We start from the raw sequence: 26,983 nt of genomic DNA, 5'->3' as shown, positions 1-26,983 counted from the left end.
GCAAGGGCAGCATGAGAATCTTTATTTTACACACAGTGAGTGGTCAGGATCTGGAATGCATTATCTGAGTGAGGTGGAGACAGATACAATCAGAGCTTTCTCAAGGGAATTGGATAAGCATCTGGTGAGAAAAGAAAATGAAGGGGCGATGAGAAAAAAGTGGGGGTGGGGCACAGTGGTGCTGAACTAGCTGAGAACCGGCACGGACTCGACAGATGGAATGGCCTCTTGTCCTGTAACCATTCTATGATTCTACGATCTACCTGCATCATGTGACAGTGATCAATAGCTAAAACTCTGGTTGTTTTCCATCTCCACTATCTATCCACATATTAAAAAAAGGGGATGGATTTCCTCTGGGTGCTCCGGTGTCTTCCCACAGTGCAGGTTAAATGGATTGGCCACGATCAATGCGCGGCGGAGTGGGCTTGGGTAGAGTGCTCTTTCCGGTGGTCGGTGCAGACTCGATGGGCCGAATGACCTCCTTCTGAAGTGTAGGGATTCTATGGAATTGAAAAGAAATCCCGCTGTTGTATTAGTAAGATAGGTGAATTAAATGAAATGAAAATCGCTTATTGTCACAAGTAGGCTTCAAATGAAGTTACTGTGTAAAGCCCCTAGTCGCCACATTCCGGCGCCTGTTCGGGGAGGCTGGTACGGAGGTACGGTAAATAGCTGAGGAGAATCTTGCTGCTCTGCAACATAAATAGGCAAGAGGAATTTTACTGCTGTGTCTGTAATATAGGTAATTATTAAAGGAGAACTGATCATAAAATCAAACAGCACAAAGAGGCCATTCAACCATCATCATGCCTGTGCCAGCTCTTTGGTAGAACTATTCAACTGACCCAGTCCTTCACACCCCTGCAAATGTTTTGCCATCAAATATTCATTTCAAGTTTTTTTTATGAAGGTTACTATTAAATGCACTCCCCTTTCATGCAGTACACTACAGATCGCAACTCGCTCTGCAAAATACTGCTGCCTCGTTTCGATTCCGGTCCTTTTGTCAATCACCTTAAATATTTATCTTCTAGATACTGACTGCGCTATTGAAAACAGATTTTCTGTATTTACTCTGTCAAAATCATGATTTGAGCATCTCTATAGTTGATATCCATAATAAAAGTAAATTGCTAATGAGAACGCTGATGTATCTGTAATTCTAATGAAGAGCAAAGGAAAATCCGGCTTGTTTCTCATTGGAAAATAGGTTGACACCATTAAGATTAGAGGCCGTAGGCTGAGGATGTAAAACCAAATATATTACCAGACGCTGCCAGCTTCTCTTGTTGCTCTGAAGGCTGCACCTCTGCTGCTTTCTTTACAAGGCCAGACTGGGAAGCGAACCCTTCACTGTCTAATTCTGCCTCGATCATGGCAGTAATACCACGAACCAGATCTAGAAGGCAACCAAATGCTACAGACATGGCATAGCCATCAGGGATTGTAGGAGGCTCCACTTTGTCCAGCAATTCTAGACTAAAGAATGGTTCAAATTAATAGTTGAAATATTTTTAAAATCGTGCACATTTTAGACACCATATGTCAATCGGCAACATACATTACTGATCCATTCTGGAGTTACTTAAAAATAATTCTTTCATTTTTGATGTTAGAAATAGGCATTTAAGTAAAACCAATAGCACCCACTAAATTCATCTGGTTAATTTCATTACAGGTATTTAGTTAAATAGTCAAGATACACTGAAAGTATTAGGTTTCTGATGTAGGAAACTCTAAACATTTTCAAAATTGATGCAACCAGCCACAAAGACAAGTTTAGGGCTGTTCTCTGTCAATATCCTCCCCTATTCTGAAGAAGTGACCGTTTCTAGGATACAATTCAATAAACAAAGAGAGCCCTTCAGTAGCTCACCCATGTGACCATGTTTCATGTCAGTCTAGGCGGTGAATATTTCAGAACATTTCAACACCATTATTCCTATGAAACTCATCTCCAAACTCCGTGGCCTTGGCCTCTGCTCCTCCCTCTGCGACTGGACCCTGAACTTTCTAACCCACATGCCACAATCAGTAAAGACAGGCAACAACATCTCCTCCACGGTCATCCTCAACACCGGTGCCCCACAAGGCTGTGTCCTCAGCCCCCTACTATGCTCATTATACACCTATGACTGTGTGGCCAAATTCCCCATCAACTCGATTTTCAAATTTGCTAATGACACCCCATAGTGGGTCGGATTTCAAACAATGACGAGACAGAGTACAGGAATGAGATAGAGAATCTGGTGAACTGGTGCGACGACAATGATCTCTCCCTCAATCTCAACAAAACAAAGGAGATTGTCATTGACTTCAGGAAGCTAGTGGAGAACACGCCCCTGTCTACATCAATGAGAATGACGTAGGAAGGGTCGAGAACGAGTTTTTAGGTGTACAGATCACCAACAGCCTGTCTTGGTCCCCCATGCTGACACCATAGTTAAGAAAGCCCACCAACGACTCTACTTTCTCAGAAGACTAAGGAAATTTGGCATGTCAGCTACGACCCTCACCAACTTCTACAGATGCACCATAGAAAGCATTCTTTCTGGTTGTATCACAGCTTGGTATGGAGCCTGCTCTGCCCAAGACCATAGGAAACCACAAAAGATCGTGAATGTAGCCCAGTCCATCACAGAAACCAGGCTCCCATCTACTGATTCTATCTATAATTCCCGCTGCCTCAGAAAGGCAGCCAGCATAATTAAGGACCCCACGCACCCCGGACATACTCTCTTCCACCTTCTTCCGTGAGGAAAAAGATACCAAAGTTTGAGGTCACGTACCAACCGACTCAAGAACAGCTTCTTCCCTACTGCCATCAGACTTTTGAATGGACTTACCTCGTATTAAGTTTATCTTTTCTCTACACCTTGCTATAACTGTAACATTATATTCTGCAGCCTCTCCTTCCTTCCCTATGTATGGCATGCATCGTTTGTACAGCAGGCAAGAAACAATACTTTCCACTGTATACTAATACATGTGACAATAATAAATCAAATCAAATCAGCTGAGCTCAATCCCAACTTCATCTGATGCCCATTGTGAAAATGTTTCAAATGAGAAAGGCCAGATTTGAATCATAAATTTTAAAACTATATTCAATTTTGACATAGATTGACCATTCCTACATTACTTTTCGAATTTGATGTGTATAATGTACCATATTTTGAAGAGTTAACAAAATGCCAAAGGGCAGAAAAGATTATCCAATCAGTAGCACAGGGTCCCAGGTTCGATTCCCTGCTGGGTCACTGTCTGTGCGGAGTCTGCACGTTCTCCCAGTATCTGCGTGGGTTTCCTCCGGGTGCTCCGGTTTCCTCCCACAGTCAAAGACGTGCAGGTTAGGTGGATTGGCCATGCTAAATTGCCCTTCGTGACCAAAAAGGTTAGGAGGGGTTATTGGGTTATGGGATAGGGTGGAAGTGAGGGCTTAAGTGAGTCAGTGCAGACTCAATGGGCCGAATGGCCTCCTTCTGCACTGTATGTTCTATGCCGGGGTGGGCAAACTTTTCCGTGCAAGGGCCACATTCAGAAATTCACAATTTTAAAGGGCCGCATAGTATATTAAGTAAAATAATTAATATTTAAAATAGCCAAAATAAAAGGTTTTTAAAGAAAAAAAAAGCAATTAATTTTTTATTAATTAATATTTTAAAGTAGAAACTTTACATGAAACACATTTATTTGAAAAACAAAGTAACTCAGTTTAAAGAAAAAAAAGCAATTAATTTTTATTAATTAATATTTTAAAGTAGAAACTTCACATGAAACACATTTATTTGAAAAACAAAGTAACTCAGTAAGTAACAGAACAATGTCAATGAGAATGATGCATCTGACTGCAGTCATTTACCAGTTTGTTAAAATCAGGTGTCAATGATCACCCTACTCAAGTCAACGTATCCACCCTATACCAGTAACCCAACAGCCCCCCCCATTAACCTTATTTTTTTTATTTATTTTTTTATGACTTGATCTTGGTGGGCCGCATAAAGACCTTTGGCGGGCCGTAGTTTGCCCACCCCTGTGCTATGCATTTTAAAACAACACTCAAACCATGCAATCTGATGCATTTGGCTTGTTAATGAGGTAGGTGTTTAAGGCTTGGCACATCTCGACCACCTAAATAATTTCTCGAAAACCCACTGATCCCAGAACCATTAAAAAAGTTATGTCTTTATGGATACTGATATTTGCAAAACTACATCACATTTAGATTTGTTTAAGTAGCCAACATGGTGAAATCGTTCAAACAAAATCAAGTGATTGAAAATTCTTATTGTAGATCTAAAGGTTTGAATAAATAAGGCTTGAAGTTTTGGATATTTTTTTTTATTTTGTGGCCTTTCCATGGAATGTCGCATTCACCAAAGACTAACCAAGTGTCTCCCAGATCTTTGCCAGTATCTTTCTGTAATCAGTGTTCTAATGTATTTTGACCACATCACCTAATGAATTGCTTGCAGTGCGATGTCTTTGGATGCCAGTATAGGACTAGATTTTCACTCACTAGGCTGCTTTAGAAGTGCCTTGTACAGATGTATTTAGAATTGGAATCCATGTGCCTCGATATTCAAAAGCTGGCTGTGGAGTGAGTCCCACAGTGGCGTTCATCCCTGCCCCATTCTGTGCTGCAGAGAGACCCCCGCCTCCACTGGTGCCTGCAAAACAGCAAAAGTTAGCTTTAATACGTTGAACAGGCAAAACAAAACTTACTCAAAAGTGGACTTCCAGATCAACATTCTGAAGACATTGTCCCAGGTATGTATCTGTACCATCAGCGATTTCCCACCTTGAATAATATAGCCAACTGAAATGATCGGATAGGTTTTATTGTACCAATGCTATGGGCCAGGGTTTAGAAACTCCAGAATATATTATGGAGTTAACCTGACCTGTAACTTTTTGTTGAATTTGGCTAGGATGAGCACAAGAGCCTTCACTTGAGGTGCGATTCAACAGTCTTCCCAGACGCTTCAATCAAACAAGCTTTATTCCAAGAACTTGGTTAACATTTGTATAAACACACAGCAAGAATTTTTATCATTTAAAACATAAAGTCACCCCACAGCTACAGTAATCTATGTGTAATACTTAATAAATTCCCCCTTAACTGTTCCAAATCAAAAGCAAAATCCCATGAACCAAAAGCTCTTTTCAAAGGCATGGCCCAGCACTCTGCATTCTCACTTGAATAAGACTGGCTTTCCCTGAGATTCTGACCCCGTCCACCAGCAGGTTTAAACCCTTCCGGAAAGCAAACTATATCTTTTAAGTTACCAAAACAGCAGGTAGCTATAATTAATGCTTTCTTTCCTGGAACAACTCTTTAAAATGAAAAGAGAGAGAGAGACAGGCCAAAACACCTCTTTCGCCTGTCTGAGTCCACAGCAGTCAAAGCAAAATGAAAGTGAAACCAAAAATGCTCAGCAACAGCTCAGCTCCACCCACAAAATGACATCACTGAAGCCATGTGATAAGACAAAAAAACTTTCTTGAAGGGACACTCCCATGACACTAAGGTGTGAGTGGCAACTTTGTACATAAAAATTGTGCCTTTTTGATTGTAGATGAAACTACTGCTTTCCAAGCAAAAAGTAAATCTGCAAATTATGAATGGTCCTTTTTCTAATTTTTCCAATTAAGGGGAAATTTTATGTAGCGAATCCACCTCGCCTGCACATCTTTGGGTTGTGGGGGTGAGACCCACGTAGACGCTGAGAGAATGTGCAAACTCCACACAGACAGTGACGCAGGGCTGGGATCAAACCCGGGTCCATGGTGCTGTGAAGCAGCTGTGCTAACCATTGCAAATCCGTGCTGCGCAATTATGAATTGTTCTTGACATTTGTTTAACATAGGAGCCTCGATTTCAACCGAAGCAGATGAGTTTGGGTCAGACGGCCATTGAACAACATAGAAAATGCAGCACAGTACAGGCCCTTTGGCTCATGATGTTGTGCCGAACTTTGTCCTAGATTAAGAACAAATTAATCTACACCCCATCATTCTACCATAATCCATGTACCTATCCAATAGCCGCTTGAAGGTCCCTAATGATTGCGACTCAACTACTTCCACAGGCAGTGCATTCCATGCCCCCACTACTCTCTGGGTAAAGAACCTACCTCTGAAATTCCCCCTATATCATCCACCATTCACCTTAAATTTATGTCCCCTTGTAATGATTTGTTCTACCCGTGGAAAAAGTATCTGACTGTCTACTCTATCTACTCCTCATATCATCTTATAAACTTCTATCAAGTCTCCCCTCATCCTTTTCCGTTCTAATGAGAAATGGCCTAGCACCCTCATCCTTTCCTCGTAAGACCTACTCTCCATTCCAGGCAATATCCTGGTAAATCTCCTTTGCACCTTTTCCAAAGCTTCCACATCCTTCCTAAAATGAGGTGACCAGAACTGCACACAGTACTCCAAACGTGGCCGTACCAAGGTTTTGTACAGCTGCATCCTCACGGATCTTGAATTCAAACCCTCTGCTAATGAACGCTAGCACACCATAGGTCTTCTTCACAGCTCTATCCACTTGAGTGGCAACTTTCAAAGATATATAAACATAGATCTCTCTGCTCCTCAACATTGCCAAGAACCCAACCGTTAACTGTGTTTTCAGTATTCATATTTGTCCAAAATGGACAATCGCACACTTTTCAGGGTTAAACGCCATCTGCCACTTCTCAGCCCAGCTCTACATCCTATATATGTCTCTTTGCAGCCGACAATAGTCCTCCTCACAACTCCACCAATCTTCGTATCGAGGGTAAAGGTGTAAAATGTTAAGCACTTTTAAAACCAGTGAGATGAACAGATGCCAGTATACCTATGCAATGCAACACCATTCTGGGAAGCACAAAAGTGCTTTTTGAACCAAATACACATATCAGCCTGAAGGAAGATACTTGTACACTTAATATTGTCTTTAATCTTATCACCTGCAAAAACTCTGATAACAGGTAGCCCAGGAAGATATTTTGTGCACTGTATTTCCCAGTATCAGAATATCCCAAAGCTCACTGCCTTCCAAATGATGAATGCCAATCAGATCATGGAATGTCCTCCCCAAGGCACAGGTCTATGAAAATATTATGGAGACCGTGAGTTTCTGAGCATCTAGGCATTGAACAATGCAGTGTATTTACCCACTCCAAGCACCAGGGTATAACCACACACCAGTTGGCCCATATGTGATGTGTCTGTGACCAGGTCTCCTGAGTCCCCTGGTTTAGCCTGGCTCCACGAGGTACCCCATTGCTATACACTGCTACACGGAGGCAATACATAGGACTGTTTGATGAAGAGGTTATGTTATGGCACAGAGAGGCTAACACTAGGCTCTCTTTTCACAGCAGTTATACTGTCAGAGAGCTGTAAGCAGGAGGTGACAAGCAGACGCAAGTTGACCGGTATCAGGATCAATGCATGCGAAGTCCTAGCTGCCAACTGGAGTACGTGGAGACAAGCAGTCAGGAAGGGCATGGAAAAAGCAGAGGCCAAAAGATGTGACCATATTACAGAAAAGATAGCCGCTGAAAGAACAGATATCAATCAACCTCGGGCCAACACTATTCATCTGTGCCTATTTCAGCTGCGGAAATGATTGGCACTCACAATCAGCCACAACAGACCGTATTCAGTACTGACATACACCCTGGGTGCAGTCCATCTTCTTCCAAGACAGTTAGATTCCAAAACTACACTAGCACATTCAGTATTCTGAAGAGTCATAAAAACTAATTCTTTCACTTTTGCACACATGCTGCCAGACCTGTTGAGTACGTCCAACATTTCTATTTTATATTTAGGATATTGCTTCAGTACTATCTGATTTTCACTTAGCTGTATGTACAGGTCTGCAAGGTGTTCAGGTCTAAACAATTCTGGAAGTTTCTGAAAATGCGAAGATTTGTACGAATGCTTAGTTGGCACACATTTGTGAGCACTATTTATTAACGGCCTCAAAATGGAAATTATTAGGAATCTCCTAATAGACGGTTTTGGCATTTGAAAATTGTAATAAAGAACATGGGCATGCTATGAATAGGGCCATTCATTAGAAAGGGACATTTTCTCATTTCTTTCCCATTCACTACACAATGTTTGCATGACAGAACGACTGGATAAGGAGCACATTGTGCTTACATTGGATAGATTCCCACTAATGAGCGTCTACAGAGTTGCAGTGACTAACTGAATGCTCTGATTCATTACCCCAGCACAAAGTGGTACAACATTGCAGTTAAATGTGTGATTAGTGTCTGGCTCTGCGAAAAAGAATATTTCATTCAAATTAAGTTTTATCTATTACACATATCTATCGTTCAGACAGCAAGATCATGTTAAGAGTATTCACATCTACTTCACAGCAGTTCTCAATACAAAATAGTTAAATCTAGGTGGAATACAATATTCATGTCAATAACAGTACAATGATTGTGCAATATATGTTTCACTGAAACATATATCAGTCCAACTCTTTTTTTTTTTAATTGGACTGTGACAATTCTAAATATCCACCAGTCTGTTAATGGTTGATCACTGTGCAAGGTTCCCTCAAAAGACCCTAACAAGGTGTTTAGCCTCAAAACCTCTCATTCCTGCTGCCAGAATGTTTGATCCAAGATCTCCAGAGACTCAAAAAATTAAGAGCCACACACTAAACCTTCTACTAAATATTACCAGTGGACACAGAAATGTTCAGTGTCTGATTAAATATTCTGAATTGGAAAATTCAAGATTAAATTCATCGCAGGATCTCTGCAATAAGGGGCAACAATTCATTTCTAATTAGCCAAACCTCCAAGAATATATTAGTGTTTTAAATATTCTATAAAAATAGAGAATAATATAAGATCCTGAGGGGGATTTGCAGGGTAGGTGCTGAGAGGATGCTTGCCCTCACTGGGGAATTCAGAACTAGGAAAATAGATGTGTATACTCTTAATATAACCTTGGTGCTTGAACGGTAGATATATGGTACAGATAACGACTAAATTTGAATGTAATGGTTTTTCCCTGTGGAGTGAAATACTAATCACACACTTAACTGCGAGGTTGCACTACTTTGTTCTGGTTTCAGAATAAGGGACTCCCACTTCAGACGGTGACGAGGAGGAATTTCTTCTCTCAGAAGGTTGTCAGCCGTTGTAACATAATGGAAGCTGGGTCATTGAACATATTCAAGGACTGAGTTAGATGTATTTTGATTGACAAAAGAGTCAAAGGTTATTGGGAACATGCGGGAAAAGTGGAGTTAAGGCCATAATTGGATTAACCATGATTTTACTGAATAGTGTTTCAAAATGAACCAGTGAAACACAATAGAAGAGATATCCATACCAGTCTGTGCATTTGAAATTGGATTGTTTCCGGTGCTGGGAGTAATAAAAAGAGATTGTATAAAGATCCCAGGGCGTTCACAATGTCTCTGAAGACTTTTGTTGAATGAGGCTTCATATCATATGACTGACAGAAAGGACCTGTAGGTGCAAACAAAGAATCCTCAAATACTGTGAAATGCAACAACGTTTTCAGATTTGGTAGTTTATTGCAATTTATGATAGCCATAATGCAGCTTTATAAGTACAGAAAAGTAATTCTTGCAACAATAATTCAATGATCTAATACTGGACAATTGGAGGTGCCTATCAAAAACAAGTGGAAATGCACAACTGTGCAGTATGTTATATCTTTTCAGCATCATGACAACATTAAGTGCCACTACTTCATTCTGTCTCTCAATTTACACCCCCCCCCCCCCCCCCCCCCCCCCCTACCCCCCCCCCCCCCCCCCCCCCCCCCCCCCCCCCCCCCCCACCACCCACATTGCCTCGTGACACCATAATTCTCTCCAGTACGGCAACTATTGGGTCAGATCAACAGACAATTATCATACTTATCTCAAATAAGAAAACAAATTCAAACTATGATTGAAGATAGCTGATTAATGCTCCATAAATTTACTATTTTATTAGTTAGCAACCAAAGTGCTCATTTGTTGCTCATTTGCCATTTTATGTATTGAGAAAGGTCATGTCAGCAAAGATTCCAAAGCGTCGAAAAGCCTCCATTAGAAGTTTAAATGGACCATAAACTTCAGCTATGTATGGTCCAAAAAAATACAAGTTTAAGCCATTCATGGAGACATTTTTTACAAGATTTTAGAAGCAAACTATTTAAGGATGAAATGTCAAAATATCACTCATAAAATGTTACAGGATGATTACCGTAGTAGCTGAGGTTGTATACAAAGCCTGTGAATGCATTCTACAGCAACTGCTCGAAGCCACTGTGGTTTATCACCATCTAAAAACTTTACCAGCAAAGACAAAAATATCTCACATTCTGTTACCTGGAAAGACATCAAAGTATAACATCAGGATCACAGAACTGAGCAGTCAAGTAAAAACACAAAATCATATTAAAATGGTTAATATGTCAAGAAGCATGTGTTTTGACAATGAATAAATAGTTTCCTTATTCAAATAGTGATAAATGTTTGTACTAATGTCCTAAATAGGTGGTCAGGAAAAGCAAAAAAATCAGAATTCAGCTACAATGTGAGAGTTGGGGGTATTACAATAAGAGTCCTGATGACCCAAGTGATCAGTCCTCAACCACCACTTTTCTTTTGTGTCAATGTATTTTCAACGAGAGTCAAATTGAAGAATTTAAAGATTGCAACATTTCTGCAGGAACACAGATTTCTGAAGGAGACCGTAGCGTAGTGGTAATGGTAATGTCACTAACCTAGTAATTCAGAGGCCAAAACTAATGCCCTGGGAACATGGTTTGAATCCAACATGGTAGCTGGTGGAATTTAATTTCCACCAATAAAAAAGTTAAGTTTTTTTATAGTAATAGCGACCATGAAACTGTTGTCGTAAAAATCCACCTGGTTCACTAATGTGCTCGAGGGAAGGAAATTTGCCGTCCCTACCTGGTCTGGGCTACATGTGACTCCAGACCGACAGTGATGCCCTCTTGACTGACCTGGCAAGCCACTCAGTTCAAGGGCAAGTTGGAATGGGCAACATATGCCAGCTTGCCAGCAGCACACACATCCCATGAAAGCAAGAAGAAAGAAATCTGTTGCTGTCAGTAGGACTTTTGTTAACAATGACTGTGATGTAAAAATCTGAATTACAAAAAAGCCGAATTGGATTCGACATAACAAGACCCGGCACATTGTCACCGTGCAGCTGATCACACAATAGCAGAAAAACACTTTTCAGGTGAGCTTCTGGAGTTCAGGGATACTCTTGATATAAAACTTTTCTTAGTGTCAGTGGCTGTTCCATTACAGTCAGATGAATTGTCTATCTATCCTGCAGCTCACTGGATAAAGATTGATTCATATTTATAAATGGAAGCTACTTTTAACGGGTTGTTGAGTTGGTAACTTGAGGGTATCAAGTTAAGATTATCACCAGAAAGGACAAAAGGAGAGGTCAGGGAGATTTATTTTTAAAGGGTAGTTTCGGAGGACATGGTATACCCTATCAGAAATTACTGGGAAATTAGAATCCACAATAGCTTTTAAAGAGAAGGGGATAAATATTTGGCAAAGAATCACTTTAAAGATACAAGAGAAGAGGAATGTGGACAACATTTTCAGAGCATATGCATGTTCGGCAAACTGACGTTCTTAAGTGCTGTAAAATTCTCTATCTAATACAAAGTTGTCCAGACGCGTAAGGTCACTGATTCAGTTCCTGACCGTGCCAAGTTTGTTATCTCCACCAAAGCACCACCATTAGGCTCAATGTGACTGGGATGGGATAGGGAGAAAAAAACCCAATCATGTTTCTCCTTCTGATCATTCTTTAATGATCCCTTTTAGAAAGTGCACTTGTGCTTATGGCAGAACTGGTTAGGTCTCCTCTCTCTTGCTCCAACAAATATGCAATCTGCCAATGCCAACTCCATCAAGGTTTTGTATCGTTTCAGTGAATATTTCTGTGTGGTGGTATAATAGTGGCACAAACCTTAATTCGCTCGGGCATAAGAAAGAACGTATACATTTGTAAGCCACTCGTTTACCTCACAGAACACTACATAATGAAAACATCACATTATTTAAATTTCAATGTTGGTACACACAACTGATGCATTTAATAAACATGTCTGAAATAATATGTCATTTTCTGCACACTTTTAAGCCTTATAAAGGTCCCGCTCAAAAATCTCCCTACATCATGCTTCTCCAACCAGCAAATTCATTCTCCGCATGGTTAGCTCCTACAATTGCAGTGGTCAGTTTCCTGGGAACGGGATGATTTAAAAACCCCTTGAACCACATACGCACAAGAGTCCACCCGAGCATAATATCCAGAAATGAAAAGTTAATGTAAAATTTAAACAATTAACAACACAGTGGACTTACAGATTCACCCTCCAATGATCAGATATTTATAGGAACACAAAAGTCAACAGGTCACACATTAATTAACATGAACAGGTCTATTCACAGACTCATTATTGCATTACTTCAGTGGAGCTTGTAAAGTGATTCTAAAATACATTCTTAGTCAAGCAATAGCCAAAGCAATACAAGTACAGACATATGTTACTTTACAAAATACTGGAGAATTTCACAGCAAATAATATAGGTTTAAACACAATGATAGCACAAATTCTCTGGAAAAAATATTTTAATCCAACAGTAATAAACAGGGAAAGAAATCTTAACCCCTTACCAAAAGACTATAGAAGTGCTTGATTAAAACAGACACCACTCGCAGAAGACGCATGCAGATGGGAAAGTATGGTTTCTCAACAGGAGTTGGGGAAGATGGAGTGTTCGTACCCTGTCTGAATTTGATATTGGGAGAAAACAGCTTGATCACCAAGGGGCATACCCGTTCCTTCAGAAGGAAACTGAACTCTTGGTGCTGCAGGGAAAAGAAAAAAATAACAGAAAGCAAAGGTCAACAATGCAAGCCGCCATTTTAAGAACAAAATTGAAGTACCATTAAGGCAACATAACGTAAAAGCAAAATTACCACTGGTCAGGGAATTCCTGTGATCAGTTTGTCTGCAAAATAATTGGCAACGCACTTCAAAAATAACTAATTGTCCTAAGTACTTTGGCTTTGACAAGCTATTAAGAATGCATGCATATTGTACTGAAACAAAAGGTATTGAGAATGATCTTAATTGTGCAGATGATGGTCAGATAAAAAGACAGACTAAAACCGTGTTTATGTAACTTGGTAGATAAATGTAAGTGCACAAACGATTGGCTCAATTTCTAACCTTCACCAACTGGCTTTTTGGAACAGAACACGACATAGATATTAGTTATGTATCTAATTCTGCTTGCAGCACTTTGCTCTGCATAAGCTGCATGCCGTTTTCGTTCACACAAAACACTGAATACACTTGAAAGGTACTTAATTGGCTACATAGTATTTTGGGCTTCCCGAGAATATGACAAAAATACTTTAGAAATGTTTTCCCTTTCAGTATTTAGCAAAGATATCTGAAATTCTTCTAATATTTCTTTTTTTTAAAAATAGTTTTTATTCTCCTCCTTTTTCACATTTTCTCCCAAATTTACACCCACCAACACTAAACAATAATCAGTAACAAATATGTCAATCCCCATATCAATAACAAGGCTCCCATCCACCCACCAAACCCCAAACATAAACCCGCATGTTCACATAAACAAATGACAAAAAGGAATCAGGAATCTCCCATAGTCACCCCTAATACACCCAGCCCCCCTCCCCCTAACCCTCCCACTCATCCCCCTCAACTAATGTTCGATGTTATCCAGTTCTTGAAAGTGCATAATGAATAATGCCCATGAATTGTAGAACCCCTCCATCCTTCCCCTCAGTTCAAACGTAACCTTCTCAACAGTCAAGAATTCCAACAGGTCCCCCCACCACGCCAGGGCACAGGGTGGAGAGGCTGCTCTCATCTCAACAGGATCCGCCTTCGGGCGATCAATGATGCGAAGGCTACGATATCTGCCTCTGCACCCGTTTCCAACCCTGGCTGGTCCGACACCCCGAATATGGCCTCCCGGGGACACGTGTCCGGTTTCACGTGCACCACCTTGGAAATTATCCTAAAAACCTCCTTCCAGTAATCCTCTAGCTTTGGACAGGACCAAAACACATGAACGTGTTTAACGAGCCCCCCCCCCCCCCCCCCCCCCCCCCCCCCCCCCCCCCCCCCCACAACACTCACACACATCTTCTACTCCTTCAAAGAATCGGATCATCCTCGCCCTCGTGAGGTGTGCTCTGTATACCACCTTCAGCTGTATCAGCCCCAAGCTCGCACAGGAGGTGGAGGCATTTACTCTCCAGAGCACCTCAAGCCAGAACCCCTCCTCCATAACCTCTCCCAACTCTTCCTCCCACTTTGCTTTGATCCCTTCCAGTGGTGCCTTCTCCTCTTCCAAAGTAGCTCCTTAAACCGCTGACACTACCCCCTTCTCCAGTACCCCTGTCGTCAGCACCTTCTCCAGCAATGTGAACGCCGGTTCCACCGGGAAGCTCTGTATCTCCTTTCTGGCAAAATAGCGAACCTGCATGTCTCTAAACATTTCTCCCTGCTCCAGACCATACTTCACTTCCAGCTCCTTCAGTCCTGCAAACCGACCCCTAAGAAACAAATCTTTTAGTGTCTTAATCCCCTTCTCTTCCCATTTCTGAAAATTTCCATCCCACCTCCCTGGCTCAAATCTGTGGTTCCCCCGAATCGGCATTTACCTTGACCCTGCCCCCAACCCGGTGTTGGCAAATCTGCCTCCAAGTTCTCAATGAAGCTATTATTACCAGACTCCCTGAGTATTTCCCTGGGGCTATCGGGAGCTGCGCTGTTGCTAGAGCTTTCAGTCCCTGCACAAACTCTCCTCCATTCTGACCCACTGGGAATCAACCCCTCTGACCCAGCTCCGCACCTTCTCCACATTCGCCGCCCAGTAGTAGTACATCAGGTTCGGAAGACCCAAACCCCCTACTGCCTTCCCCTCTGTAGCAGCACCTTTCTCACTCTGGCCACCTTCCCTCCCCATATGAACAAGGTAATTCTTCCCTCAATCTCTCTGAAAAAAGCCTTTGGCAGGAAAACCGGTAGGCATTGAAAAATAAACAGAAATCGTGGCAACACATTCATTTTAACCGCCTGTAACCGACCCGCCAGTGACAAGAGGGAGACCATCCCACCTTGCCAGATCAGCTTTCACTCTCCCCACCAAACTAGAGATGCTGGGAGATGTTTTTTCAAGAGGAAATGTAGGTGGTTTCTTGGGAAGGGAGGAAATGGGGGGGGGGTTCAATGTTAATAATGGACAGGGGCGGGTCAGGCTTATGGGGCAGGGCCCGGTGGTATGATGATGGTGGATGAGAAGGGCGGGGGTGGGGGGGTGGGGTGAGAGACTCCCAGTTAGGATAGTCATGTGGAACGTGAGAGGGATAGGAGCCCGGACAAGAGTTCAAGGGTGCTTGCGCAACTTTAAAGTTTGAAAGACGATGTGGCAATGCTGCAGGAGACTCACTTGAGGGTGAAGGACCAGGTGAGACTTAAAAAGGGCTGGGTTAGTCAAGTGTTTCACTCTGGATTTGATGGAAGGGCTCGAGGGGTAGCGGTACTGGTCAGCAAAAGGGTACACTTCCAGATGGAGAAGGTGGTGGCAGATCATGGGGGTAGATATGTGATTGTGACAGGGTCGCTGGAGGGGAGATTAGTGGCACTGTTAAGTGTATACGGTCCAAAACTGCACTCCATCTAGATCCACTTCCCTGCACTATGCCGGTAACCCCACCTAACCTATACATCTTTGGACTATGGGGGGAAACAGGAGCATCTGGAGGAAAACACGCAGACACAAGGAGAAAGTGCAAACTCCACACAGTCACATAAGTTAGAATCGAACCCAGTTCCCGGACGCTGCTAGGAAGTAGTGCTAACAACTGTGTTGCCCTCTTGCATCACTGTTTATCAAAGAACTAAGGAAGTAGGGAGAGGGAGAGGGAGAGGGAAAGGTAGAGTGATGAACAGCAATATGGAGATATAAAAACAGAAAATAAAACATATAAAGAACAAGATAGAAAATAAAACAACAGGAAGAAGCAAAGATTGAGAAAAGGCCATTGTGAACGTTTGGAAATGTTGCAAAATCAGATACTCCTAAACAAAAAGTACAAACAACAGATGAAAACAAATTGTTGATTTTCATCTCTATACATGCAAACAGAACAAAAATAGAGGGAAATACTTAAATTTACAAGATAAATGGCGGTTTTGATGATATCTTTTGAACTGCTCCTGAAACCACACTATGGACAGACAGGGCCTTCTTTATATCTGTGTCTGTCCCTAACATTTCCCGCCAACAAAATATTTGACTCATATTATCCCACAGTTCACAATATAGATACAGCCAATTTAAATAGCAAGTAAATTATCATCCCAGTACAGGACTTCAGAACAAAGGAGCACGTACTTCAAATTAGAGCTAGGCTAGTTAGGAAGAATCAGGAAGACATTTTTCCATGGCAGTGGAAACTTGGAACTCTTGCTCCAGGCTTGCGGATGCTGAGTCCATTTAAGCATATGAAGTAAATGAAGTTGAGATACAGGTCACCCATGATACAATAGAATGATATAGTATATTCACCACTTCCGTAGGTTGTCACCATGCCACAGTGGAGAAGCTTGCCTGTTGAAATCCAAGAAGAAAACGACACTGACATGGTTCATGGAACTTCAGTCTGCAGGTGACAACACTATTTCCACACGCTCAGAAGAGAATCCCAAGCCATGCTTGACACCTTCGCGAAAGCATACTGAAAAATCAGTCTCAGCCTCAATCTGAAGACTCAAGTCCCTTTTCAACCCGCCCCAGGGCAAGATCCGGTCTCTCTCTCCATCAAGATCGATGGAGAAACCCTGCAAACGTAGATATTTCCCCTACCTTGGGAACCACTTCTCATCTAAGGCTGGCATCGATGTGGAGATCTAACATTGTTTCCAATCCGCAAGCGCCGTCTTCGGACGCCTAAAGGTGAGTGAGTTTGACGACCATGACACCGCACTGATACCAAGATCCTCGGGTACAAGGCAGTCACCCTTCCAACTCTTCTATATGGCTTAAACTTGGACTATGTACAGATGCCACCTTAAGGCCCAGGAGAGGTACCATCAACACTGTCTGAGCTGGATTCTACACATAAGATATAGGAGTGAAGTAGGCCACTTGGCCCATCGAGTCTGCTCCGCCATTCAATCATGGTTGAATTTTCTCATACCCATTCTCCTGCCTTCTCATCAGTTGGGAGGACATGTGTACTACCATCAGTGTCCTTGAAGGAGCGAAGAGCACCAGAATCGAGGCCATGATCATCCAAAGCCAACTCCTTTGGGCAGGTCATGTGCTTAGGATGCCAGAGTCCCAACTGCCAAAGCAAATCTTCTTCACCCAACTCAAGGAAGGCTCCCAGACAAGAGAAGGCCAAAGGAAACACTTCAAAGACACCCTGAAAGCTTGCTTGAAGAAATGCAGAATAGATATCAAAGCCAGGGAGTCCCTTGCTCAGAAAAGACAGACCTGGAAGAACCTCCAGGTTGAAGGATACAATTCTTCGAGAACACCCGCTGGCAAGAGGAGGCCCGGAAAAGAAGCCCGAGAAAGGAATACAAGCGATCTAGAGTCCAAGGACCAATCAAACCACCCGAAACAACCTGCCAAGCGCATGATCAGAGATGCAACTCTAGCATTGGGATCTTCAACCACGCAAGGACCCACAGGACCCATGACCAATGGTACGGAGTTTCTTAATTAGACAATCATACTCGTAGTGAGTGATTGCCGAAGAAGACAACGACCTTATGTTCGGGAGTTAAATAGCCTACCCATGTTCCTATGCTCCCAAGATAAATAAAGGTAAATTTAATTGTTTTTACAAAGGGTGTTGCTGCCTCTATTCTCAAGTTAAATGATTCATTGAATTAAACCAGGTTGCCCCTGGTTCCAGGTGCTCACAGCAGCACCACGTAACCAAAATTAGCTTACATCTGCCAGGGGCATATATTGTCACTAATAAAATGCAACATGTTTACTTGCAAATCTGTTTTCATAGTGCTCTAAAAACTAACAAAGGCATTGACAAATAATTGCTAAGTAACTTTAGCATTACCAGCTGAATAACCTGTCACAAGGCAAAAATTGACGGATTAAAATAAAATCAATATGCCCGAAGGAAATCATAGGGGTCATTTTATTTTTTGCTGGTAAAGGAATAAAAGTTCTCACTCAAAAAATGTCATTAACACTGCTTCAAACTAAATTGCTGTTTGTTGGTTTACAAGGTGTTCGCTTAGGTGCATAAAATTATTCCAGTTAGTACTGTGTTAATAAGACTGTCTGCTTCCATAAAGTGTTTCTGAAGTTAGCACCCTACAGGAACCATTTCCTAGCTGGGACAGATGAGGTGGACTACAAATTTGGCAGTAGATTCTAAACCACTATTGGCAAATGAATGATGATACATTAAAGATCACAGAACAGTAAAGTTAGCCACTTAACGGATCTTAAACCATTAAATCAATAGATAGATTTTAACTGTTATTTACAGGATTTTTCTACAAATACTGTTAAATGCTCTGCAAGATGTGGTATTCACCCTAGTTTCAATTCACGGGATGTGGTGAGTTACCTGGTCTCACCACAAGCACAAAGCACTGTGCCAACAACCAATATCCAAAAGACCTGTCCCTTTAAATAAAGGCAGTGGAAGTCCAAACAAGTTTTAGATGTCATAATTCAAACACTTTACTTGTAGAAACACTCGTGGAAAGTCATTCAGAACAGACTCAAGAAGTTCCAATCCAAAGGTTCGGGTCATTTCCGTCATTCCAACCAACCAGTAAGGGGCATCTGCATTTACCAACTGGCATAAATCCTGGAAAAATAAATAAGAGAGATGATGTCAAAGGACGCATTTTGTAATAACTGTCATAATCAGAATAAAACTATATTAGCATTGCTCACAATACAGGGAGACTCATCCTGCAGGGAGTTAACAGGATTTCTCCCTGTCCTGTTTCGTCAATATGAACATTGTCATTTAAAGAGTGCCAGTAATCTAATTGAGGAAACTGATTGAAAAAACTAAGCTGAATTAAACTACACCACTAAAAATAAACATCACTGTAGTACCACAGGTAACCACTTTACTTCCACAGATGTTGATTTAGTTTCTTCACAGAGTCCAATATCAACGATATTAGTTTCTCCAATGAAGTCACTGACAATTTAGACATTAAAAAGAACTAAATTATAGAAATGGGGAAAAAAATGAAGGAAAAATACTAAAGTTAAATAGAATGTTAGGCAATTGACCTTTTAAGGACCAAACCTGATCACCCTCTGACTGATTTAACAAACAAAGTTACTCTGCAAGGAATGGCTACCTGGAAGAGCATGTATGCATCTTTCGCACATGGTCTCAGTGTGCTGATTGTCCTTCTGTTGCTGTTGCCTTGGACGACAGGCGGAAGACGGTCATCATCTGAAATAAACATAGTTGAAGTTCAAGCTCTTCACCAAGATATGAGCTTCCGATACTTAACCAATGCTTTTTATTCTCCCACCAGGGATTTACATCACTATCTCTGTTCGAGATTCATTCAATATCCTTTTCAGGAAATAGATTGGTGCTTTTTGTGTATGGAGTTCTGTAATAATATTTTATACCCACTGAAGAAACAATTGTTAGGGCAGCAAGGTGGACAAAAAGGACACATGGTCTTCTTTGGCATTGCAGACACTTTTTAAAAAACTTTTTAGTTTTTATTAAAATAATTTTTATTCAGATTTTCACAAAATATCAATAACAGAAAATATTAACAAAAAAAATATTAACAACTAAGAAAAACAAGAACCCCCCCCCGCCCATTAAATACAAAAAGAAGAGATTAACACCCGTCATAACCAAAGAACACATGTACACACCCCTTCAACTCAACCCACCGAAACGACCCCCCCCCGGGCTGCTGCTGGCCTTTTTTCCCTGCCGTTCTGCCAGGAAATCTAGGAACGGCTGCCACCGCCTGAAAAACCCCTGTACTGATCCCCTCAGGGCAAATTTCACCCTCTCCAATTTGATGAACCCCACCATATCATTGATCCAGGCCTCCCCGCTTGGGGGCCTCGCATTCTTCCACTGAAGAAGAATCCTCCGCCGGGCTACTGGGGACACAAAGGCCAGAACACCGGCCTCTTTCGCCTCCTGCACTCCCGGCTCCACTGCAACCCCAAATATTGCGTGTCCCCAGCCTGGCTTGACTCTGGATCCTACCACCCTGGACATCGTGCTTGCTACCCCCTTCCAAAATTCCCCCAGCGCTGGGCATGCCCAGAACATATGGGCATGGTTTGTTGGGCTCCCCGAGCACCAAGTACACCTGTCCTCGCCCCCAAAGAACATACTCATCCTCGCCCCGGTCATATGAGCCCTATGTAGCACCTTGAACTGTATGAAGCTAAGCCTCGCACATGAAGAGGAGGAGTTCACTCTTTCCAGAGCATCCGCCCATGTCCCCTCCTCTATCTCCTCACCCAGCTCCTCTTGCCATTTACCCTTCAGCTCCCCCACCGGGGCCTCGTCTACCTCCTGCATCACTTGGTACATGTCCAAAATTCTCCCCCCTCCAACCCACACCCCCGAGAGCACCCTGTCCTGGACCCCACGTGGGGGAAACAGAGGGAACCCTGCCACCTGCCGCCTGGCAAACGCCCTTACCTGCATATACCTAAAAATGTTCCCCGGTGGGAGCCCAAAATTCTCCTCTAACTCACCTAGGCTCGCAAACTTCCCATCTACAAACAGGTCCCTCAACCTCCTAACACCTGCCCTGTGCCAACTCAGGAACCCACCATTGATTCTCCCTGGAACAAACCAGTGGTTCCCCCGTATTGGGGACCCCATCGAGACCCCCACCTCCCCCCTGTGCCATCTCCATTGCCCCCAAATTTTTTAGGGTAGCCACCACCACCGGGCTCGTGGTATACCTCGTTGGAGGGAGCTGCAACGGCGCCGTTACAAGCGCCTCCAGGCTCGTGTCCACACAGGACGCCATCTCCATCCTCTTCCATGCTGCCCCTTCCCCGTCCATTACCCACTTACGCACCATCGCTGCATTGGCAGCCCAATAGTACCCACAGAGGCTGGGCAGCGCCAGCCCCCCCCCCCACTATCCCTGCCCCGCTCCAAAAACACCCTTCTCACCCTCGGGGTCCCGTGTGCCCATACAAATCCCGTAATACTCCTGTTGACCCTCCTAAAAAAGGCCTTCGGGATAAGGATGGGGAGGCACTGGAACAGGAACAAAAACCTCGGGAGCATCGTCATCTTGGCGGACTGCACCCTGCCCACCAGTGACAGCGGCAACATGTCCCATCTTTTAAACTCCTCCTCCATTTGCTCCACCAGCCTTGTAAGGTTAAGTTTGTGTAGGCCCCCCCAGCTCCTGGCCACCTGGACTCCCAGGTACCTAAAGCTCCTCTGCTCCCTTTTTAGTGGGGGCCTACCAATCCCCTCCCCCTGGTCCCCCGGGTGCACGACGAACAGCTCGCTCTTACCCAGGTTGAGCTTATACCCTGAGAAGTCCCCAAATTCCCTGAGAATCTTCATCACCTCCGGCATTCCCCCCCCACTGGGTCCGCCACATATAGCAATAAGTCATCCGCATAAAGCGACACTCCGTGCTCCTCTCCACCCTGCACCAGTCCCCTCCAGTTCGACTCCCTCAACACCATGGCCAGGGGTTCGATCACCAACGCAAAGAGCAAGGGGGACAAGGGACACCCCCGTCTCGTCCCTCGGTGTAACCCAAAGTACTCCGATCTCCTCCTATTCGTGGCCACGCTCGCCATCGGGGCCTCATATAACAACCGCACCCATCTGACAAACCCCTCCCCAAACCCAAACCTTTCCAGCACCTCCCACAAGTACCCCCACTCAACCCTATCAAAGGCCTTCTCCGCGTGTAGCGCCACCACTATCTCCGCCTCCCCTTCCACCGCCGGCATCATAATAACATTTAAGAGCCTCCGTTTGTTGGTGTTCAGCTGCCTTCCCTTCACGAACCCCGTCTGGTCCTCGTGGATGACCCACGGCACACAATCCTCTATCCTTGTGGACAAGATCTTCGCCAACAGCTTGGCGTCTACATTTAACAGCGAGATCGGCCTGTATGATCCACACTGCAGGGGGTCCTTGTCCCGCTTAAGGATCAAGGAAATCAGCACAAGGACATAGTCGGGGGCAAAGCCCCCCCCCTCCCTTGCCTTGTTAAAGGTCCTAACCAACAGGGGACCCAGCAGGTCTGCATATATTTTACAGAATTCGACCGGGAACCCATCCGGCCCCGGCGCCTTCCCCGACTGCATGCTCCCTATCCCTTTGACCAGCTCCTCCAGCTCAATTGGCGCCCCCAGTCCCTCCACCTGCCCCTCCTCCACCTTCGGGAATCTCAGCCGGTCCAAGAAGCACCCCATTCCCCCCCCCCCTCCGCTGGGGGTTCAGACCGATACAATTCCCCGTAAAAGTCCCTGAAGACTACATTGATGTCTGCCCCCCTTCGCACCACATTCCCTCCCGTATCCTTAACTCCACCAATCTCCCTGGCCGCATCCCGCTTACGGAGCTGATGCGCCAGCATCCTACTCGCCTTCTCCCCATATTCATAAACCGCTCCCTGTGTCTTCCTCCACTGAGCTTCCGCCTTTCGGCATTGCAGACACAACTGCCAAAAATATAAAAGAGGGTTCTAGCAATGGTTTAGTGGGTAAATGCTTCTTGTATTATGGTACTGAAATACACATACCAGAAAGTCCAAAGTTTAGCCCTGATACGTAGGAAGTTAAGGGATATCAGCTGAAATATTTGAGGACAACAACTCTGGGAACAAGCCAGGCAAAAGACTTAGCCAGAGATAATTATTCCTGACTATTATCCAGCAACGCTTGTTAAGAAGTACATGTGGATATTAGTCGAGAATGTGATTGGGATGGATTGTGATGGCCCCCAGAATTAAATAGTTTGCTGAAACTGAGTCGAGGATTTCTGTCCCCTTGCTAACTTTCTGACAGATCTGAGCAACATGGGTTGCTCAGAAATGTGCTGGGAAGCATGTGCTCTGTTGATTTTCCACATCTCTGTTCCTGAATTTGTTTTCCAGCACCAGACACTTTAGCTTGAATGGGTGGGAAAGCACACGCAAACAACATGCAAATACAAATACAAAAAATACAACTCCTGCAATACATCTCAGATTTATTTACATGTAATGCAATATTTCACCTTTTTGGTCCAGAGTTTGAAAATTGGAAGATATAAAATATTGGCAGCCAGAGAATGTTCAAGTTCCCAAGAATTGCTGTGACGGGCATCATGTGGAATGCAGATTCCAAAGCAAGACACTGGAAGCTCTGAATTCCCCAAGCACCACCCACTCCTTTTCTTTAGAACTTGCTGTAGCATAGCTCTGCTCTCTTTTCCTTAGGACTTACATCTTAATATGGCCATGAATATCGAGACTGGAAAATAGTATGGTTAATATCCATTTCCATGGCAAGTAGAGACAAATGACTTGGGTAAATTTGACTAAATGGGTTACAACATCCCAAGGCTGTAATGCTGGCTTTGTATCAACGGACATGTCCCCTAGTGGGAAAATGGGAAATGTAACATCACCAGATCAACAGGAAGGAGTGGAGTGCACAAAGCCTCGGTCCAGTCTCCTTATCTCAACACATGAAGAACAGACAATAGACAGGATATTGGAGAGTTGTTGGCACCGATAGAATATATCAGGTTATCATCTTCATGAGAGGAGGGGGAATGCACCATAAATAATTTAACAAAACAGAAGATGGTCCCCGGCAAAGTACTACCATTCCTTTTGGAAATGATACGTATTTGATTTCATAAATAAAGTCAACTGAAAAATACTAACGCTTTTCATATTGCTTTTGCCTTTTCTCTCAGCTTTGGAATAGATAGACTCGCTTACATTGGGGAACTCTGTTCTTCCACTTCTACAGCCTGCAATTTCAGACCAATTCGAGCATACATTAGAGCATCATAAAACTACTGAAACAACAAACACAAGTCTACCCATTTCCTTATAGTAAGTTAGATCTGTCTTGGGAATTGTATTTGGTCCCCAAAAATTGTAAAATATCCTGGCCTGTTGTTCCCACTAGTTGCACTAAACATTCTATTGGACATTGACTAGCAAATGCTATATATACGGTAAAGGTTTAAGCCAAAGTAAAATTAAACTGAACATGCTGCTGAGGTGAAAAAAGAAGTTTAGCTAATCTAGCTTTCTCTGTTAATTAGAACAATGTTCAGAACCTGCACAGATTTCAGAGAAAAAGGTGTGACTTAAAAAAAAATGGGAATTTTAATCTCTAGTAAAATTACAATTCAAACAAACTCTGTGACTCAACTGTAAAACAACCCCAAAATACTCATTTTAAAATCAGGGACAAGTCCTAATTATTGGCAGGATAGGAAAATCTCTGGAAATGGAACATGTGAGTTGAAATGCATATTTACCAACCAAACCAAGAAAGTTTATGACATGCTTTGAAATATTAATTATTTACTGCGGAAAAGCAAAAGAATAAAAGAACCAACAAGAAATGCAGGGACAAATCATTAGAGTCCCTACATTGCAGGAGACAATTCGGCCCATACAGTCTGCACCAACCCTCCAAAAAAAAACACCATACCTAGGCCCGATCCCCTGCCCTATCCCCATAGTGCCATCGTTGGACACAAAGGGGCAATTTAGCATGGCCAATCCACCTAACCTGCACATCATTGGACAGTGGGAGGAAACTGGAACACGAGGAGGAAATCCACGCTGACCCAGGGAGAATGTGCTAACTCCACACACAGTCACACAAGGTTAGAATTGAACCCGGTCCCTGGTTGGAAAAATGGAAGGGAACATCAGAATACTCCCAAGTGCTTTAAACATAAAGCACTTACACCTTGCCTTTGCTGCAGTGTTAAGGTTAAAACATGGTCTACTGGTTACAAATCATCAACAAAGGGGTCCTCAGCCACAGAGTTTTGACTGAAGTAGATGGAGAACTGATGCGTTTCATTGACATTGGCAGGATGATCCTCATAGTGCAAACACAAATTGGGGGTTGGTCATTTTTAAACCACACCCTGCTGTATTTTGATGTGCATTAGAGATTATTTATTTTTTGAGTTATGTTAAGTCTTTTGAAAGAGGAGAGAGAAAAAAAATGGGTAAATATTAACAAATAAATGTCTATTTATAAAGTGACATTAGCCAGGTGCATTCATTATTATTTTTAAAAATAAAGGATTTCTTCTGAATAATTCTCCCCTCCCAAATGTGAAACGATAACTAGACTTGATCTCAAACGACTACACAGTTTCACTTGGAAGTAATATATATCAATTTTCTCCCTATCTTTGACCGAGTAATGATATTCATTTGTCTTCATTACTGCAAGGGCTCTTTCAGCAATGCATTGTTTGACTTGGTTTTAGAGGCTAATGGTCTCACCTTCCACACTTGTTGGATTAATTCCCCAACTAAAAGATAAAGGAAGAGGGGAAAAACTAAAAGACTATCAACAAACTGGAGAATTGGACAATGCTCAAAAAATAATTAGCATTCAGACAAACCAGAAAGTCTTGGAACGAAAGAATTCCTATGGTGCAGGAGGCCATTCAGCCCATCGAATCTGCACGACCCTCCAAAGGTGGATGTCACCCAGGCCGACTCCTCCGACCCATCCCCGTAACCTAACCTACACATCTTTGGACACTAATGGTCAATTTAGAATGGTCAATCCACCTAACCTGTAAATCTTTGGACTGTGGGAGGAAACCGGAGCACCCGGAAGAAACCCACGCAGACACAGGGCGAATGTACATACTCCGCAAAGACAGTAACCGAAGGTTGGAATCGAACCCATGTCCCTGGTGATGTGAGGCAGAAGTGCTAACCACTGTGCCATCATACATCTCCAAATGTTATCCTGGAACCTTCTTGGAAGCCAAAAACTGTTCATGATTACGGGAGAACGGTATACTCATATTATTTGTCTCAGTACTGAAGCTGTGGGATGCAAGATCAATGACTAGAACTCCTGTCATTATTTGTGTTTTCTGGGCAAGCTAGCTTCCCAGAAGTTATCTCGTTTGTTGTGTGAAGGTTGGCTGGTTGAGTATAAAACTTATGCACGGAAAGGTATAAGAAGATTTTTGGCCTTTGGCAATTCGAGATATTAAGGGAAGACTCACATTTTAGGAAATTACCTTTTCTGGAGATCTTAATGAAGGAAGGCTAAACTTGTCAAAGTTAATGTGAGCAGTATCAAAGAGGGTAAAACTACAAGTGAAAACGTCTACTGATGATATATAATTAAATTCTCCATGCTTTTTCCTTACAGTGCTGTGATGCATAATGCCTGCAAAGGTTTATTCATTTTGACTTTATTCACTATGATCGACAACTTTGGAATTATTCAACTTCATTCTGAAAGTGAGGTCAAATTTACTTTTCATGGGCTGTGTTATTTGTAGTTTACCAGCAGCACCATTAGAAACATACAGCATCCATTCTACATGTAGGAAATATGTGACAACCATTGCGCAATCACTCAACAGGGGTGCATAGCGGGGATGATCCACTAGTTTACCATTTTTGCTCCAGTATCTAAACCGAATATATTTTTCTGTGATAATCCTTGCAAATTGTTGAACTGCGCATGCATTTCTAATGCACAATCACCTCAACTCACTTTTATTTTAATTTTTAAATTTTTCTTAGATGTATTTTGTTACAAACATGTATCAAAACAGATTACCTCAAATAAACACCTCGGGAAACAAAACTTCTGAACAATCATCTATACAGTCTGTATAGATTT

The 26,983-nt window shown here is 42.8% G+C and overlaps 1 protein-coding gene across 1 annotated transcript in view; it reads right to left on the bottom strand.

The window, feature by feature from the left end:
- Positions 1–26,983, bottom strand: part of mon2 (MON2 homolog, regulator of endosome-to-Golgi trafficking) — a 163,345-nt gene that overhangs the window by 64,694 nt on the left and 71,668 nt on the right. The window contains 8 exon segments of the mRNA XM_038780176.1: positions 1,271–1,482; positions 4,523–4,673; positions 9,370–9,435; positions 9,438–9,506; positions 10,255–10,381; positions 12,729–12,923; positions 18,828–18,953; positions 19,465–19,562. Coding sequence (XP_038636104.1) covers positions 1,271–1,482; positions 4,523–4,673; positions 9,370–9,435; positions 9,438–9,506; positions 10,255–10,381; positions 12,729–12,923; positions 18,828–18,953; positions 19,465–19,562 — 1,044 coding nt within the window.

This window comes from Scyliorhinus canicula, chromosome 20, assembly GCF_902713615.1.
Source record: "Scyliorhinus canicula chromosome 20, sScyCan1.1, whole genome shotgun sequence".
Classification (NCBI taxonomy): domain Eukaryota; kingdom Metazoa; phylum Chordata; class Chondrichthyes; order Carcharhiniformes; family Scyliorhinidae; genus Scyliorhinus; species Scyliorhinus canicula.
Note: the sequence above shows the minus strand (reverse complement) of the source record. Positions and strands in the feature narration are given on the sequence as shown.